We start from the raw sequence: 16663 nt of genomic DNA, 5'->3' as shown, positions 1-16663 counted from the left end.
AAAATTGCAGTTTTGGTGTGCATCATTTTTCTATTGTGAAAGCTTTCTAAACGTGTGCTTTGTCGCCACTGTTGAAGGTCAACTGTTTTTAATGCAGTTGCATATGACGGGATTGAGTTACACGACAGCGAGTGAGACAGCACGACAAGTCGTTGGACCTGTCACTATGATCATCAGGACTTCAGCTGAAATTTGGTGAGATCTTTCCAAAACAAACGAATAACAAAAATCTGCCTACTAAATACGCGCTGATTTCTCGTCCACGGATAAGAAATCGGAAGTTCTAAAAAAACCTTTGAATCCGATTGATGCAAACGTTCTTTAGGGCGGGGCTTGTCACACACACACACAGATGTGGACTACCTTTGAAAAGCTGATTAATTCCAAGTTGTGAACAGAGTTTGCAGGTGCCTGAAGAATCGACTATGTCTACTGAAGGAATGTTGCAAAATAACCTCCAAAATATCTGATAGGTGGGGGATAGTTAGAGGAATGGAGATTTTATTTATTTTTTTTTAGATATTCTTAATACATATCAAAAAATAAAAAAAATAAAAATAGTGTTTTTTTTTGCAAATCAAGTTTTAGTGATAAAAAGTCAAATAAAAAATCACCGTTTTTTACCGTGTATTATTTTTTTCTAATGTAGTCCGTATCCATACGGGTTTCTCCTGTCTCGTCAGAGGCGCTGGAGCAGAAATCCCACGTTAGAGGAAGGCCATGCCCCGGGGGGCGTAGTGCCAATAGTTTCGTTTTTTTTTTTCGTTTTTATCCATACCTACAACTTTGCCGAAGACACCAAATCGATCAAAAAATTCCTTCAAAAGATACAGATTTTTGAATTTTCATACATCATTTTTGTATGGACAGCTGCCAAATTTGTATGGATAATTATATGGACAAACTAATGATGCAAAATGGCTTCTTCGGGCATACCGAAGGCACCAAAAAAGTTTCAGTCGGATAAAAAAATACAAAATTAAAATTGAAGAAAAAAGACCGATTTCGTAGAGAATTGCTCAATAGAAAAGTGTGTTTCTGTTATCTGTGAACATTCTATTTTTATTTTGAATTTTCATCAAATTTCTCAAATATTCGAATTGTTTTATTAGAAAATAATGGAGGGAGCCGCAGCCGTGCGAGTAAGGCGGTTGCTTTACAACGCAAATTCCTGCTTGTGAAAAAACTCGGGTTCAAATCCTTGGCTCCCCGGCCCAACCTTCCAAGCGTTTTTCGAGTGCAAATAATCGCCTAGCATTTATCACCCGGTGCAAAGGTTGTGCTCAGAACCTAGCAGTGCTGTGTAAGAAGCTTGGCCGCGCGCTGAGAAGAGCTTATATAGCAATACAATACTGCTCTGGTTCTAGCGATGCACAATATAAAAAGAAGAACGCATGGAAGGTGGTCTACAAGAGTTACGGCTTTTCGGCTGGTCGACACGCGTTCACCCAATACAATGGTGTTTGCGTGCGAAGTCAACAGAAAGGCCCAACAACAGTAAAATTGGGCAATCCTACAATAGACCTATAATCAGGTTTAAGGCTAGTATGCAGATCGGAAGGAAAGGGGTCAAGAAACAGCTTTACGAACAGCAGAACAAAGGAGAGGAGCGATTTCTTGGGGCTTTTCTTCACCCTCTCTGACTTGCTTGCGCTGCCGCTGCTGCCCATTTGATTTTTTTCTTGACCGGTTCCTTCCGAAGTGCGTAAACCGCTTTAAGTGGTAGATTACTCAGACAGAAAAAAAAAATTAGAAAATAATTATTTCCATGCAAGTACAAGTTGGTACATGTGTTGTACATTGTTCACAGACAACAGAAACACACTTTTCTATTGGTATAAATGTCTGTGATGTCAACGGGCAGCTGCTATTTGAGTTTATTTGATTTATTTTGAATTTTCATCAAATTTCTCAAATATTCGAATTGTTTTATTAGAAAATAATTATTTCCATGCAAGTACAAGTTGGTACATGTGTTGTACATTGTTCACAGACAACAGAAACACACTTTTCTATTGGTACAATTGTCTGTGATGTCAACGGGCAGCTGCTATTTGAGTTTATTTGATTTATTTTGAATTTTCATCAAATTTCTCAAATATTCGAATTGTTTTATTAGAAAATAATTATTTCCATGCAAATACAAGTTGGTACATGTGTTGTACATTGTTCACAGACAACAGAAACACACTTTTCTATTGGTATAATTGTCTGTGATAACAACGGGCAGCTGCTATTTGAGTTTATTTGATTTATTTTGAATTTTCATCAAATTTCTCAAATATTCGAATTGTTTTATTAGAAAATAATTATTTCCATGCAAGTACAAGTTGGTACATGTGTTGTACATTGTTCACAGACAACAGAAACACACTTTTCTATTGGTACAATTGTCTGTAATAACAATGGGCAGCTGCTATTTGAGTTTATTTGATTTATTTTGAATTTTCATCAAAGTTCTCAAATATTCGAATTGTTTTATTAGAAAATAATTATTTCCATGCAAGTACAAGTTGGTACATGTGTTGTACATTGTTCACAGACAACAGAAACACACTTTTCTATTGGTACAATTGTCTGTAATAACAACGGGCAGCTGCTATTTGAGTTTATTTGATTTATTTTGAATTTTCATCAAATTTCTCAAATATTCGAATTGTTTTATTAGAAAATAATTATTTCCATGCAAGTACAAGTTGGTACATGTGTTGTACATTGTTCACAGACAACAGAAACACACTTTTCTATTGGTACAATTGTCTGTGATGTCAACGGGCAGCTGCTATTTGAGTTTATTTGATTTATTTTGAATTTTCATCAAATTTCTCAAATATTCGAATTGTTTTATTAGAAAATAATTATTTCCATGCAAGTACAAGTTGGTACATGTGTTGTACATTGTTCACAGACAACAGAAACACACTTTTCTATTGGTACAATTGTCTGTGATGTCAACGGGCAGCTGCTATTTGAGTTTATTTGATTTATTTTGAATTTTCATCAAATTTCTCAAATATTCGAATTGTTTTATTAGAAAATAATTATTTCCATGCAAATACAAGTTGGTACATGTGTTGTACATTGTTCACAGACAACTGAAACACACTTTTCTATTGATACAATTGTCTGTGATAACAACGGGCAGCTGCTATTTGAGTTTATTTGATATATTTTGAATTTTCATCAAATTTCTCAAATATTCGAATTGTTTTATTAGAAAATAATTATTTCCATGCAAGTACAAGTTGGTACATGTGTTGTACATTGTTCACAGACAACAGAAACACACTTTTCTATTGGTACAATTGTCTGTGATAACAACGGGCAGCTGCTATTTGAGTTTATTTGATTTATTTTGAATTTTCATCAAATTTCTCAAATATTCGAATTGTTTTATTAGAAAATAATTATTTCCATGCAAGTACAAGTTGGTACATGTGTTGTACATTGTTCACAGACAACAGAAACACACTTTTCTATTGGTACAATTGTCTGTGATGTCAACGGGCAGCTGCTATTTGAGTTTATTTGATTTATTTTGAATTTTCATCAAATTTCTCAAATATTCGAATTGTTTTATTAGAAAATAATTATTTCCATGCAAATACAAGTTGGTACATGTGTTGTACATTGTTCACAGACAACTGAAACACACTTTTCTATTGATACAATTGTCTGTGATAACAACGGGCAGCTGCTATTTGAGTTTATTTGATATATTTTGAATTTTCATCAAATTTCTCAAATATTCGAATTGTTTTATTAGAAAATAATTATTTCCATGCAAGTACAAGTTGGTACATGTGTTGTACATTGTTCACAGACAACAGAAACACACTTTTCTATTGGTACAATTGTCTGTGATGTCAACGGGCAGCTGCTATTTGAGTTTATTTGATTTATTTTGAATTTTCATCAAATTTCTCAAATATTCGAATTGTTTTATTAGAAAATAATTATTTCCATGCAAGTACAAGTTGGTACATGTGTTGTACATTGTTCACAGACAACAGAAACACACTTTTCTATTGGTACAATTGTCTGTGATGTCAACGGGCAGCTGCTATTTGAGTTTATTTGATTTATTTTGAATTTTCATCAAATTTCTCAAATATTCGAATTGTTTTATTAGAAAATAATTATTTCCATGCAAGTACAAGTTGGTACATGTGTTGTACATTGTTCACAGACAACAGAAACACACTTTTCTATTGGTACAATTGTCTGTGATAACAACGGGCAGCTGCTATTTGAGTTTATTTGATTTATTTTGAATTTTCATCAAATTTCTCAAATATTCGAATTGTTTTATTAGAAAATAATTATTTCCATGCAAGTACAAGTTGGTACATGTGTTGTACATTGTTCACAGACAACAGAAACACACTTTTCTATTGGTACAATTGTCTGTGATGTCAACGGGCAGCTGCTATTTGAGTTTATTTGATTTATTTTGAATTTTCATCAAATTTCTCAAATATTCGAATTGTTTTATTAGAAAATAATTATTTCCATGCAAGTACAAGTTGGTACATGTGTTGTACATTGTTCACAGACAACAGAAACACACTTTTCTATTGGTACAATTGTCTGTAATAACAACGGGCAGCTGCTATTTGAGTTTATTTGATTTATTTTGAATTTTCATCAAATTTCTCAAATATTCGAATTGTTTTATTAGAAAATAATTATTTCCATGCAAGTACAAGTTGGTACATGTGTTGTACATTGTTCACAGACAACAGAAACACACTTTTCTATTGGTACAATTGTCTGTGATGTCAACGGGCAGCTGCTATTTGAGTTTATTTGATTTATTTTGAATTTTCATCAAATTTCTCAAATATTCGAATTGTTTTATTAGAAAATAATTATTTCCATGCAAGTACAAGTTGGTACATGTGTTGTACATTGTTCACAGACAACAGAAACACACTTTTCTATTGGTACAATTGTCTGTGATGTCAACGGGCAGCTGCTATTTGAGTTTATTTGATTTATTTTGAATTTTCATCAAATTTCTCAAATATTCGAATTGTTTTATTAGAAAATAATTATTTCCATGCAAATACAAGTTGGTACATGTGTTGTACATTGTTCACAGACAACTGAAACACACTTTTCTATTGATACAATTGTCTGTGATAACAACGGGCAGCTGCTATTTGAGTTTATTTGATATATTTTGAATTTTCATCAAATTTCTCAAATATTCGAATTGTTTTATTAGAAAATAATTATTTCCATGCAAGTACAAGTTGGTACATGTGTTGTACATTGTTCACAGACAACAGAAACACACTTTTCTATTGGTACAATTGTCTGTGATAACAACGGGCAGCTGCTATTTGAGTTTATTTGATTTATTTTGAATTTTCATCAAATTTCTCAAATATTCGAATTGTTTTATTAGAAAATAATTATTTCCATGCAAGTACAAGTTGGTACATGTGTTGTACATTGTTCACAGACAACAGAAACACACTTTTCTATTGATACAATTGTCTGTGATAACAACGGGCAGCTGCTATTTGAGTTTATTTGATATATTTTGAATTTTCATCAAATTTCTCAAATATTCGAATTGTTTTATTAGAAAATAATTATTTCCATGCAAGTACAAGTTGGTACATGTGTTGTACATTGTTCACAGACAACAGAAACACACTTTTCTATTGGTACAATTGTCTGTGATGTCAACGAGCAACTTTTATTTTAGTTTTGTTGATTATTTTAAATATTTCTTTCAACTTCTCCAAGTTTTAAATTTATTGTTTTATAAATCCGTATTTGTATGTATGCACATATTGATTTATGTTCAAATACTTGCAAAAGCATTAAAAAAACATTTTCTCTTTTAGTTTTTATTGTAATACATGTTGTTTTTTTTTATTATTCAGTGTAATTTCATTTTAAAGCGGTATACGCACTTCGGAAGGAACCGGTCAAGAAAAAAATCAAATGGGCAGCAGCGGCAGCGCAAGCAAGTCAGAGAGGGTGAAGAAAAGCCCCAAAAATCGCTCCCTCTCCTTTGTTCTGCTGTTCGTAAAGCTGTTTCTTGACCCCTTTCCTTCCGATCAGTGTACTAGCCTTAAAGGAGGCGCATGGTACTTTATATAAAAAAAATCGATAAATTGTTCCACAGTTGGCCTAAAGGTGTATTCACATTATACCGCATCCTCAGCCGCAGCCGCATCCGTATAAAATTTGACAGTACGGACGCACAGTGCGGACGCGATTTCTTCAATGCATTTCATATGCAGCCATTCACACTGTTCCGCATCCGTATCCGCAGTACGGATCCGTACACGGATGCGGAACAGTGTGAATGGCTGCATATTAAATGCATTGAAGAAATCGCGTCCGCACTGTGCGTCCGTACTGTCAAATTTTATACGGATGCGGCTGCGGATGCGGATGCGGTATAATGTGAATACACCTTAAATCAACTTAAGTATGGACTTTTTATACTTTATTTATTTATTTATTCGTCAAACATACGTAGACTACATGATCGTTGCTTAGTTTCTAATTACAAGGGGGGAACATCTATCTTTGATTGTAGAACTGTTTTTTCATGGTGGATTTTGTCATTGTGAAATTGATTATGTTATTATATTTGTTATAAGTTTCCATCATTCTATTCATGGGCCCGTGTTTAGCGTAGTCAGTTCTGTGAAAATGCAATGCGAAAGGCTCACGTGCTCTCAATACGCGTGTGGGTTCATAGAAATTTAATGTTTGTAACAACTCTGGAGAATTAATTCGGTTTGCAATAAGATCATTTACGAACGAGAGAGAAGCGAATTCACGACGCTTTACAATTGTTTCTAAGCTTATTAACATACAGCGTGCAATATACGAAGGAAGAGGAAACACTGTCCACCCTAGTTTACGAAGAGCAAATAGTAAAAATTGTTTTTGCACTGATTCAATACGGGTTTCGTGTGTTTTGATGTGTGGACTCCACACGACGCTACAATATTCAAGAATAGAGCGAACATAAGTTATGAACAATGTTTTCAATGTATAGGGGTCCTTAAAGTTATAACTGAATCGTTTTATGAAGTTGAGCATATTAGTTGCTTTGAATACCATCGTGTTGTAATGTTCGATGAAAGTCATTTTAGAATCAAGTATGACTCCTAAATCTCTAACATTTGAACAGGTTTCAACTATCTGGTTGTCTAGTTTTACGTTTATATTTGGCTTATTTATTTTTCTGCTGAACAAGATCGATGTACACTTTTTAATGTTAAGTTGTAAAAGGCTACGACAGCACCATTCAAAAAATATGTTGATTTCGTTCTGGAATCTTGAAGCGTCAGTTTCGTCTTTAATTTTCATAAACAATTTCATGCCATCTGCGTAAATCGAAACGTTGATATGCTTAAATATAAAGGATACATCATTTACGTAAAGAATAAAAAGTAATGGGCCTAAATGAGAGCCTTGAGGTACCCCGGAAGTAACATTGATGAGCCTAGATATGAGGCCATTAAATTTAACACATATAAAGGGAAGTACTACTTATAAGAAGTTTAGGTAAAATCTGAACACAGATTCGTTAGGTACATCGATGGTACCGTCAGTGGGGGTGACTATGGGTCAAAAAACGATACACCTCTCGTATTTTCTTAATAACAAAAACAATTTAAATAACATGGAAAATCTTTCAACGTAGATTTGTTCTAAGATAGTTTACTAACATTTTCCCAAAATATGGTGGATTTTGATGAACACTACCTTAAATGCCAATTGTTTGAAAATTGACCCAATCTCACCCCTTAGAGGGGGTGTCAATGGGTCAAATGAAACTAAAATGATTCTCAAATACAACGATATGGTAACAACAAGTCATGCAACAGTGTTTCTTGTTCGAGGGAATCGTATTAACACGCTACAATGTTTGAAGTGGAGATTTTCAAACATTTGGGTAGTTTTCGAGCAATTCTTACAAAAATATTAGAGAAATGATTTTTCGAGAGGTCATTTTGGCCAAAAACGTACCCCAACTTTAGACATCTGCCAAAATAACAGGATTTGTTCTAGGAATGAGATTTTTTCAGCGAAGTCATCTTAAGATGTCCCCTACACAACCCTTTCAAAAGAATTCATTTTCATTGAGAAGAACCTGAGAAATGGTAAAATCCGTAAAAAATCACTTTGACCCAATCTCACCCCCCAGACCCAATGTCACCCCCACTGACGGTACATCACTTTTCTGTAATAAAGAAGTTGATTTGGTGACGTTTTCTAAAAAAACAGCTATCTTTCCAGCAGGGCAAGGCTACTTATCAAACCTTTGAAGTACATCAAAAATCCTTACAGGTACACACCACTTTGGTACATGCTAAAACCATGTTTAGATTTTTGATTTGGCCAGATTGCCCTGCTGGATGGATTGACATCAAATATTTAAATGAGAAAAATCGCTTGCATTCTGTAATTCTGTAATTTTGGAATACATTCGTCCGGCTTCAGCTGAAAATTCATGCTGTCCCATGTTGCATGTTCGAGTGTAGACCTACGGAAAACCTTGCCGCGAGGAGAGGTGAGTGAACCTGTACACGAGCCACCTACGTCATAATTCCTCGGGCGGCCCAGGTCAACTCGAAGTTACCCCAGGCACCCCCAGTGCAGGACACATTGGGGGTAGAAAGCGGATAGATATTTCAGTGAATACAACAATTATGACAATATAGTTTCATATAATCCTTATTCCTTGATCTTACCTTTTGACACTATCAAACCTAGCAATATTACTATTGCATTCCCTTTTGAAAGTGTCAACTTCAAACTTTCATCCATTGTTCAATTAACACATAATTTCCGCTATAGTCTTCATGCGGAATCGTCGTCTACTTTCTTCGCCTTATTATCACTAAACCACGGCGCGATATTGTTCTCACATTTTTTGAGCTTCAACGACCGATTGTTATTCACTTATAAAAATACTTGTTCTGTTTTGCGGCTTTGTGAAAAATACACGTGTGTTGGCTGATACAATGACTTTTTTCGGTCATCGTATGCTCGCAAGGTACATGAAAGAGAAAAAGAGAAAAAATGGGATAAGTACAATGTAAAATAAAATCGAACATTGAATAACATACTAACACAGAAAGAAAGAAGAAAGAAGAAACCTTATTTTGCAACTAGACAGAACTACCAAATTGCAACTAGAAGTTTACAAGAAAACAACTGATGTTGTGTAATAGTATATATAATAAAACAGATTAAACGTACCTTTAATCATATTTATACAGTTATGCCCAAAATTCTTACCATTTTTTTCAGCAGTTACATTTCTACAATATTGTATTGCGATTCCAAGATTGAAGAATAGAGCAGTTAACGTTTGTGAGGTAAGGGACAAGTTGTAGCAAAATAAATAGATGGATAGATTTTACTAAATTTTATCTTAAAATAATAGGAAAAATCTAGCTTGTTTTGAAAATAGCCAATGCACCAATTGCAAACATACAGCATTTCACGTTCACACCTTATGGAGTAAGTGTGATAAACTATATGTCCACATAAGGCGCATCACCTTTTTCAAAATACAGGAAATAATAGAAGGAAGGCTCTATTGTGTAGAGCGGAAGGCTTCTGCAACACTTAGAACTCAGACCAGGCATCCTCTGAAATAAGAGAGAAATACAAATATTAAAATTGTGGTATTATCACTAAATCCTATCATCTTTTCACCCCCCAAGACATGGTCTATCCTTCGTGTCTTGGGTGATGGCGAATTCTACCTAGAATTCACAACAGAACCTCCCTCGGCTCCAGTTTACAACATTTCATTAATTTAAATAAAGTGTACCGTTTTTTAGATTATTGTCCTTTTTTCCTTTAAATTTTTGTCTCATATCTGGAAAAGAAAGAAAGAAACTACCATATCTTAGAAAAATTCAATAGGTTGGTAAAAGATTCTAAAGTTTCATTATTTAACATTATTTTTTCGACCTGTCTTTTAGTTTTGCCAAAAATTAAACTTAGGAAAAAATGTTGTTATTGTAATGTTACCCTATGAGGTACTTAATTTTTTTTTATTGACATTATCTTGGAAAATATGGATCTCATTTTCAATGTTACAAAAAATGTGTGATTAAGTGATCTTTTTTCAAAATTTTTCTATTTCAATTTCATGATCAAGACTTTTCTTCAAAATTATCAAACAAAACACTCTTTCGAAATATAATCGTGGTGTTGTTTAAAAGGTTGAAATGTTCAATGTTCAAAGAAGCAGAACCGTCATCTGGGGCGAAACGGGGCACATGGGGCGAATTGGAACTGCTAAAAAGCAAAGCAATCCACCTTATCGACCCCCGGGCCCTCCGGGTCTTTTGTGGTCTCTGTTCCAATTTTCTGCTCATTTCTAGGCGTCCGAAGGTTATGTGTGGTGAGTCACCCAAAACCTCTTTTACGCAAATGGACCGACGTTTTACTTCCCCATTCGATAGAACGTCAGGAGGATAAGGCGGGAATCGAGCCCGCGCTCCATGGTAACTTAGGGATCGGCAGCCGAAGCCGCTAACCACCGCGCAACGAGGCCCCAACATTAACAGTGGAACAGCTGTTTTAGCCTTGTTACTGTACTATAGACAGACCAGATTGCGAAGAATTGATCGAAAGGATTTGCAAAAGATTGAATGCTGATGTTTTTGAAAATTTCTCTTTGATAAAAGATGTAAAATTACTAATTAGTATTTTTTAAATTTCTTTTAGGTAATTCAAACCCTAACCTCCATGGTGAAATGCACCCAAAAGGAGGCGATTGAGTATGTTACCAGCATCGATCGTGAAGGCAGGGCGGTTGTAAAGTGTGCTACGTTTGAGATATGTAAAAAATTGAAAGAGGATATTGAAAATAAAGTCATCCGCTCAACAATGACTGCAAAGGCTTCACCACTGAAAGTTACTGTACTTCACAAGTCGGAAGTCGCGTACCAGCACTTGGCAATGATGTTGCTGGGATGGTAAGTGTAATGCTTCTAAGCGCAAAGTATAAACAAGCTAACTTGTTTTTAACCCGTTTTAGGTTTCAAGATTTCCTAACAAAACATTCGTCGTTTAGGTCCACATTCTGCAGAATTGTTGTTGAGGCTAACGTTAACTACCATCTGAAACAGATTTTAAGCAACGATCATAAACTGTGGAAGTCGGCTCGCACCTGTTGGCATCGATTGTTGATTTCTGGCATGTTGATGGAGTACGAGAACAAAAAAACTTTGGCTGTAATGTTCACGAAGTTGTACGCCAATTTGATGCAAGACTTTATCAGAGACGATCATTATCACTCTTTTTCTGTCGTTTCTTTGAGCGTGCAGTTGTTCACCGTACCAACTATCGCACATCATTTGATTGCTCATGACCTGGCTTTTTTCAAATTGATGCATACGTTTTATTCGGAATCAATTGAAAAATATGTGAAAAATAAGCAGCTGCAGTTTGCGAAAAATACTTCTACAATGAATGTTTTCAAACGAGCTTCGTACATCCTAATAGACCTGAAATATTTGTTAAGCTTTAAGCCGGAAGTGTGGACTCAGGAGCTAAGGACGGGGTTTCTTCACGGTGTGCAAATTCTCATACGGTTGCTAAAGTGCATGCAGGGTATGGATGCTGTAACGCGTCAGCTTGGCCAACACATGGAGTACGAGCCAGAGTGGGAAACAGCTTTTACACTTCATCTCAAACTGTCTCATTTGATAACGCTGGTATTGGACTGGTGCAGTACAGATAAAGTTGTACTTGTGAAAGTTTACAGAATGTTACTGGCGGCACTGACCGAGATCAAGTTTGTCGTATCCGAAACTAAGGTCGAGATGAAAGAACTAGCCGACCACAGTGCGTCGTGCCTGATGTACGATGTTGCATCGAAGCCCGTGTCTATTCATCTACCGCTTACGCGCTTTTTGGCAGGATTGTATGTTAACTTTGAAAAATTTGATTTGACTTTCGACACGGTTGGGACGTCGTCAACTGATAAACCTACCCCAGAACAGATCATCGAACCGGTGCTTTGCACGAGAACTATGATATCGCAAGTTTATGCTGGAATGTGGCGGAGGAATGGCTATTCTCTCTTAAATCAACTGTACTTTTATCGCAACGTAAAATGCCGCTTTGAGATGCTTGATCGTGATATTGTTATTCTTCAAATTGGTGCTTCTCTGATAGAGAGTAATGAGTTCCTGATCCACATATTAAGCAAATTCAACCTTATCGAATGGACATATGACAACTTTGAGCCAGCCAATACAACAAATCCCGAAGAGGATACAACTCGACAGACTATTAACATGGTGGACGAACTGCTCGAACTGTTGATTATTATCGTCGGAGAACGCTACGTTCCTGGAATCGGTATGATAACGGAAGATGACCGCATTAAAAAGGAAATTGTTCAGCAATTGTGCATAAAACCGTATTCCCATTCTGAGCTAAACCGTGCGTTGAATGAAGACACGAGCAGCGAAACCGGCATGGAGAACGTAATCGATGAAATTGCGACTTTTGAAAAACCTACCAGAAGCGATATGAAGGGCGTGTACAAGTTGAAGTCGCAGTTTTTAACTGGTACAATATGTATTTTTATCACTTTAGCAAGGAAGACAAATCAAAGTCTGAGGAAGCGCAACGAAAGCGCTGTAAGGAGAAAAATGTGCTTGTATGTTGCCCGCCTCCGGAACTGCCGCGCCTCACTCAATCGTTCAGGTTAGTCGAAGCAGTGGTTAGACAAATCAGGTATTATTGCGACCGTGAGAGTGATAGAAAGGGAACCAAATACACTCAACCCCCGGTGGTTGTTCACTTTTTCGCAGAGGCGATTCGTGCCCGAATGAAGTACCTGTTCAATGTTAAACCATTTTTTACAAGCATTTTTCTTTCCAATGGCTTTTATTTTTACGTTTTATTATTTTTATACTATTATAATTTTCTGTTTATGCAAATAATTAATTAAAATTATGATTAAGACTTTTTTTATCTCGTTAAAATGTATTTTTAAGACTTAATCATTAGCGTGGGGAATGTGGAAAAATAGAGCAATCGCTCTGCCATCCATATCGAAATTCAAGGGAAGTTATTGAATATTATCTTTTTCACTGAGATCTTTTCAAACACGCACGAAGCAAAATGATCATCTTTCGGTCAAAACGTTCATCGTTCGATCAAAACGTTCATCGTTTGTGATAAACGAAAGATAATTGAAGGAAAAATTTCCATTTCCGGTCTCTTTTCGCTCGATTCTCTCCCATTTATCGTCGAATTCCTTCATTTTCGTTACATTCGCGTCCTATTTCCTGCTACCTGATTCCTGTTTACATGCATTGGAGTTCATTGCTCATGAAAGTGAGTTCACTGTAAGTGCTCGTTTGAAAACATACCAATGAAATCGAGAATATTATACTGAATTTTAAAAGTATTCATCAGGATGTTCAGAAAAAAAAACATATCCTTAACAAAAGAAAACTGTTTGTTGGGCTTATTTTAAGCCCAAATAATATTGTGCTAACTTGGTTACTATTTAAAAATTAAATTGACATTTTACTTTATACTTTTTAGAACCAGGTCGTATCGCTTTTGATCCTTTGTAAATTTTTTAGAGAATTGAATTTACTCACTGTTATGTCCTCATGGTTTTGGAATTCAATTTCCGAATAAAAAGAAGGGCTTTTGATGTTAAAAATATTGACATGAATCCGAGATAGTTAAAATATTTGTTCACCTCCGTGTACGCACGAGTGCAAGCAGCAGTCAAGTGCTCAGTGCTCCGTCGTTTTTTCGATATTTTTCGCCGTAATTTACCGTGATTAGCCGCGAGTTTGCTCCACCAGCATGCCAAGGGCTGGCCGTGGCCGTGGCAGTTCGAGTGCGGCCTCGAAAAACCCGCGAAGTTCGTCTACCGGCCGTGTGCAAAAAGGTAAACAAACCAACGCCGCGTCTTCCGCCATCGCGCCGGGGAGTGTGTGCGCCAAAGGATTCGACCCGAAATTATTACACGCCAATTACCCCGTCCAGGATCGCAGCCCTATTAGGCTCCGTTCAGCTACTTCCGGCAATCCGTCGACCGATGGCGCATCAACATCCGCCAACATTCCCACCAGTAACAAGTTCGCGAGACTGAGTGACGAGGAAAGCAGCTACAACAACACCGACGGTAGCAGTACCGACGACGATGGTCGTGCACGGAAAAAAGTGCCGATGCCAAAAAAAGTAATTACTCCAAAGGAACGACGACCACCACCAATTTTTGTTTTGGACACGTTGGCGGACGATGTTGACGAGCAGCTGGAAGGCCTCGTGTACTGCCTCAAAATAGGTAAATCGTCAGTGCAAGTGTTCACGTTTGACCAAAAGAACTTCGACCTGGCTGTGGAGAAATTGAAGCGTAAAACTTCAAATTCTACACATTTGACCCCGTGCAGAAGACCGCTGTTAAGATCGTCTTGCATGGGTAGCAAGACCGCCCGACCTCCGTCCTCAAGGAGCACCTCTCGGGTGTCGGAATAACGCCGCGAGGCATAAAAGTCCTCTCGCGGAAGACAACCGTCACAGGTACACACACACACCACAGACAAACAGACGTGACTCTCCATACAAATAATTTTTGAAATTCATCGTCCTTCATCAAACCACCAAATCACGGCGACGCCAGCGCTGCCTGGTGAGCTTATGCCGAAGCGCAGCCCAAACATACCAATACAAACCCATTACTGTCATGTGTCATGTCAGTGTATGCGTGAGACAATCAAGCCGATTGTAAACATCAACACTGCCCCTGATCGCATAAATGTCCCATATGCCTTTTCATCGATTTCGAGTTATTGATGCAGTTTGATTCAAAATTGTGTGCTCTTTCAAAAGAGCCTATAACATCCAGCATTTTTTTCTAGAAATCAGGAGGAAATCCAGTTTTTTCGCGAAAACTTAACACGTAGCCTTATGTATGGGACAAACTGCAAATGCGTTTTCTCAGCTTGCTGTTTTTGCATATGGGACATTTATGCGAACATGGGCAGAACAGCTGATTGAAATAATGTTGTTGTTGGATATCGTCAGTACTCGGTGAAATTAAAATTAACACCGACGGCCGAAGATGACGGCCAAACCATGCGGCAGAATCGGGGGGATGGCAACCCTATTCCATCCAAAGCAAACTGACAACAGTCTACATTAGCACGGTTGTCAAATGAGAGCCCACAACAAAAGCACTAGCTGTCAATTGGGAGCCCATAACAAATCATTGTTTGGGTTTTTTATTTTCAAATTTCCTGCAATTCAAACGATAACTACCTGAATGGTGGTTATGTTACACATGACCAGTATGACAAAGAACTTTGCAAGATGATTGTTGAAATTTTCGATTAGAATGTCCGGTCCAAATTCCCCCCTTATAATAACCGTCCTATCGAACTAAGGGGACGGAAATTGCAAGTGGAGCTGAAATAGAAATCGAAGTGAAGACATTAAAAACTACCCTTTACAGGGCTCTTAATGATTACGAGATAGTTATTCTAAATTTCCAGAAACAGATTTTCACAGTGGCACAAAAAAATGTGCATTGCAGTAGTCTATTTATTACTTCCTGCCTAATAAGCAATATATTTTAACTGCTTAGCATTAGCATATTTTAACTGCTTAATTTCAGATAATGGCCAAATGCAACTTTTTATGTCCAGTATCAAAAATCATTAAGTTTGATACCCATATTGCCCCAACTCTTACGGTCCGGCAAATGTCCCCCCATCGGAACATCTGCGGGGCCTCCGGACACTCCGGATTGTGGCCACTACTGCCGAAATGTCAATTTTCATGTTCAGTATCAAATACCATAAAGTTTGATACCCATATTGCCCCAACTCTTACGGTCCGGCAAATGTCCCCCCATCGGAACATCCCCGGGGCCTCCGGACACTCCAGGTGGTGGCCACTACTGCCAAAATGTCAAATTTCATGTCCAGTATCAAAATCCCTAAAGTTTGATACCCATATTGCCCCAACTCTTATGGTTCGGCAAATGTCCCCTTATCGGAACATCCCCGGGGCCTCCGGCCACTCCGGATTGTGGTCACTACTGCCGAAATGTCAAATTTCATGTCCAGTATCAAAAACCATAAAGTTTGATACCCATATTGCCCCAACTCTTACGGTCCGGAAAATGTCCCCCCATCGGAACATCCCTGGGGCCTCCGGCCACTCCAGTCCAGGTGGTGGCCAGTTCCAATGATCGACTCCCGCGACTGCCATGTCTTAGCTGGTCCTTGCCTCCAAGCCATCTACTCCCAGACCTCCAGGCCGTCTGCTACCGGGCCACCAGGCCATCTGCTTCTGATGTGTTCTCGTCGACGTCCAGCAATAGAATGAATTTTCGGGACCGACCGAGCCGAGTTTTGTTGGCTCGTCGACGATCCGAAAATTATGAGGTGGAGTGGGGTGATTTTAGATACATCAATCTCACGTCTCTCGATTGACTGATTGGGAAACGTTCGTTCATCCAACCGGCGTGCACCAAAAAGAAATTTGCCGAGAGGGGAATTCGTCACGTAACGTTTTCGCTTCGCGAAAATTTTGGATTGACACCACGTATAGAAACCTTAGGACAAAGTTCTTTGTCAAAAATAAAATTATGAAAAATATTCTCAAGCATCGTATG

The 16663-nt window shown here is 37.4% G+C and overlaps 1 protein-coding gene across 1 annotated transcript in view; it reads left to right on the top strand.

Moving 5' to 3' along the window:
- LOC6051267 (E3 ubiquitin-protein ligase UBR1) overlaps positions 1-16663 on the top strand; it is a 162464-nt gene that overhangs the window by 130126 nt on the left and 15675 nt on the right. Inside the window, 3 exon segments of the mRNA XM_038250665.1 lie at positions 10732-10982; positions 11045-12573; positions 12576-12723. Of these exon segments, the coding sequence (XP_038106593.1) occupies positions 10732-10982; positions 11045-12573; positions 12576-12723 (1928 nt within the window).

This window comes from Culex quinquefasciatus, chromosome 1 (genome assembly GCF_015732765.1).
Source record: "Culex quinquefasciatus strain JHB chromosome 1, VPISU_Cqui_1.0_pri_paternal, whole genome shotgun sequence".
Lineage (NCBI taxonomy): Eukaryota > Metazoa > Arthropoda > Insecta > Diptera > Culicidae > Culex > Culex quinquefasciatus.
This window is presented reverse-complemented; position numbering and strand designations above follow the sequence as displayed.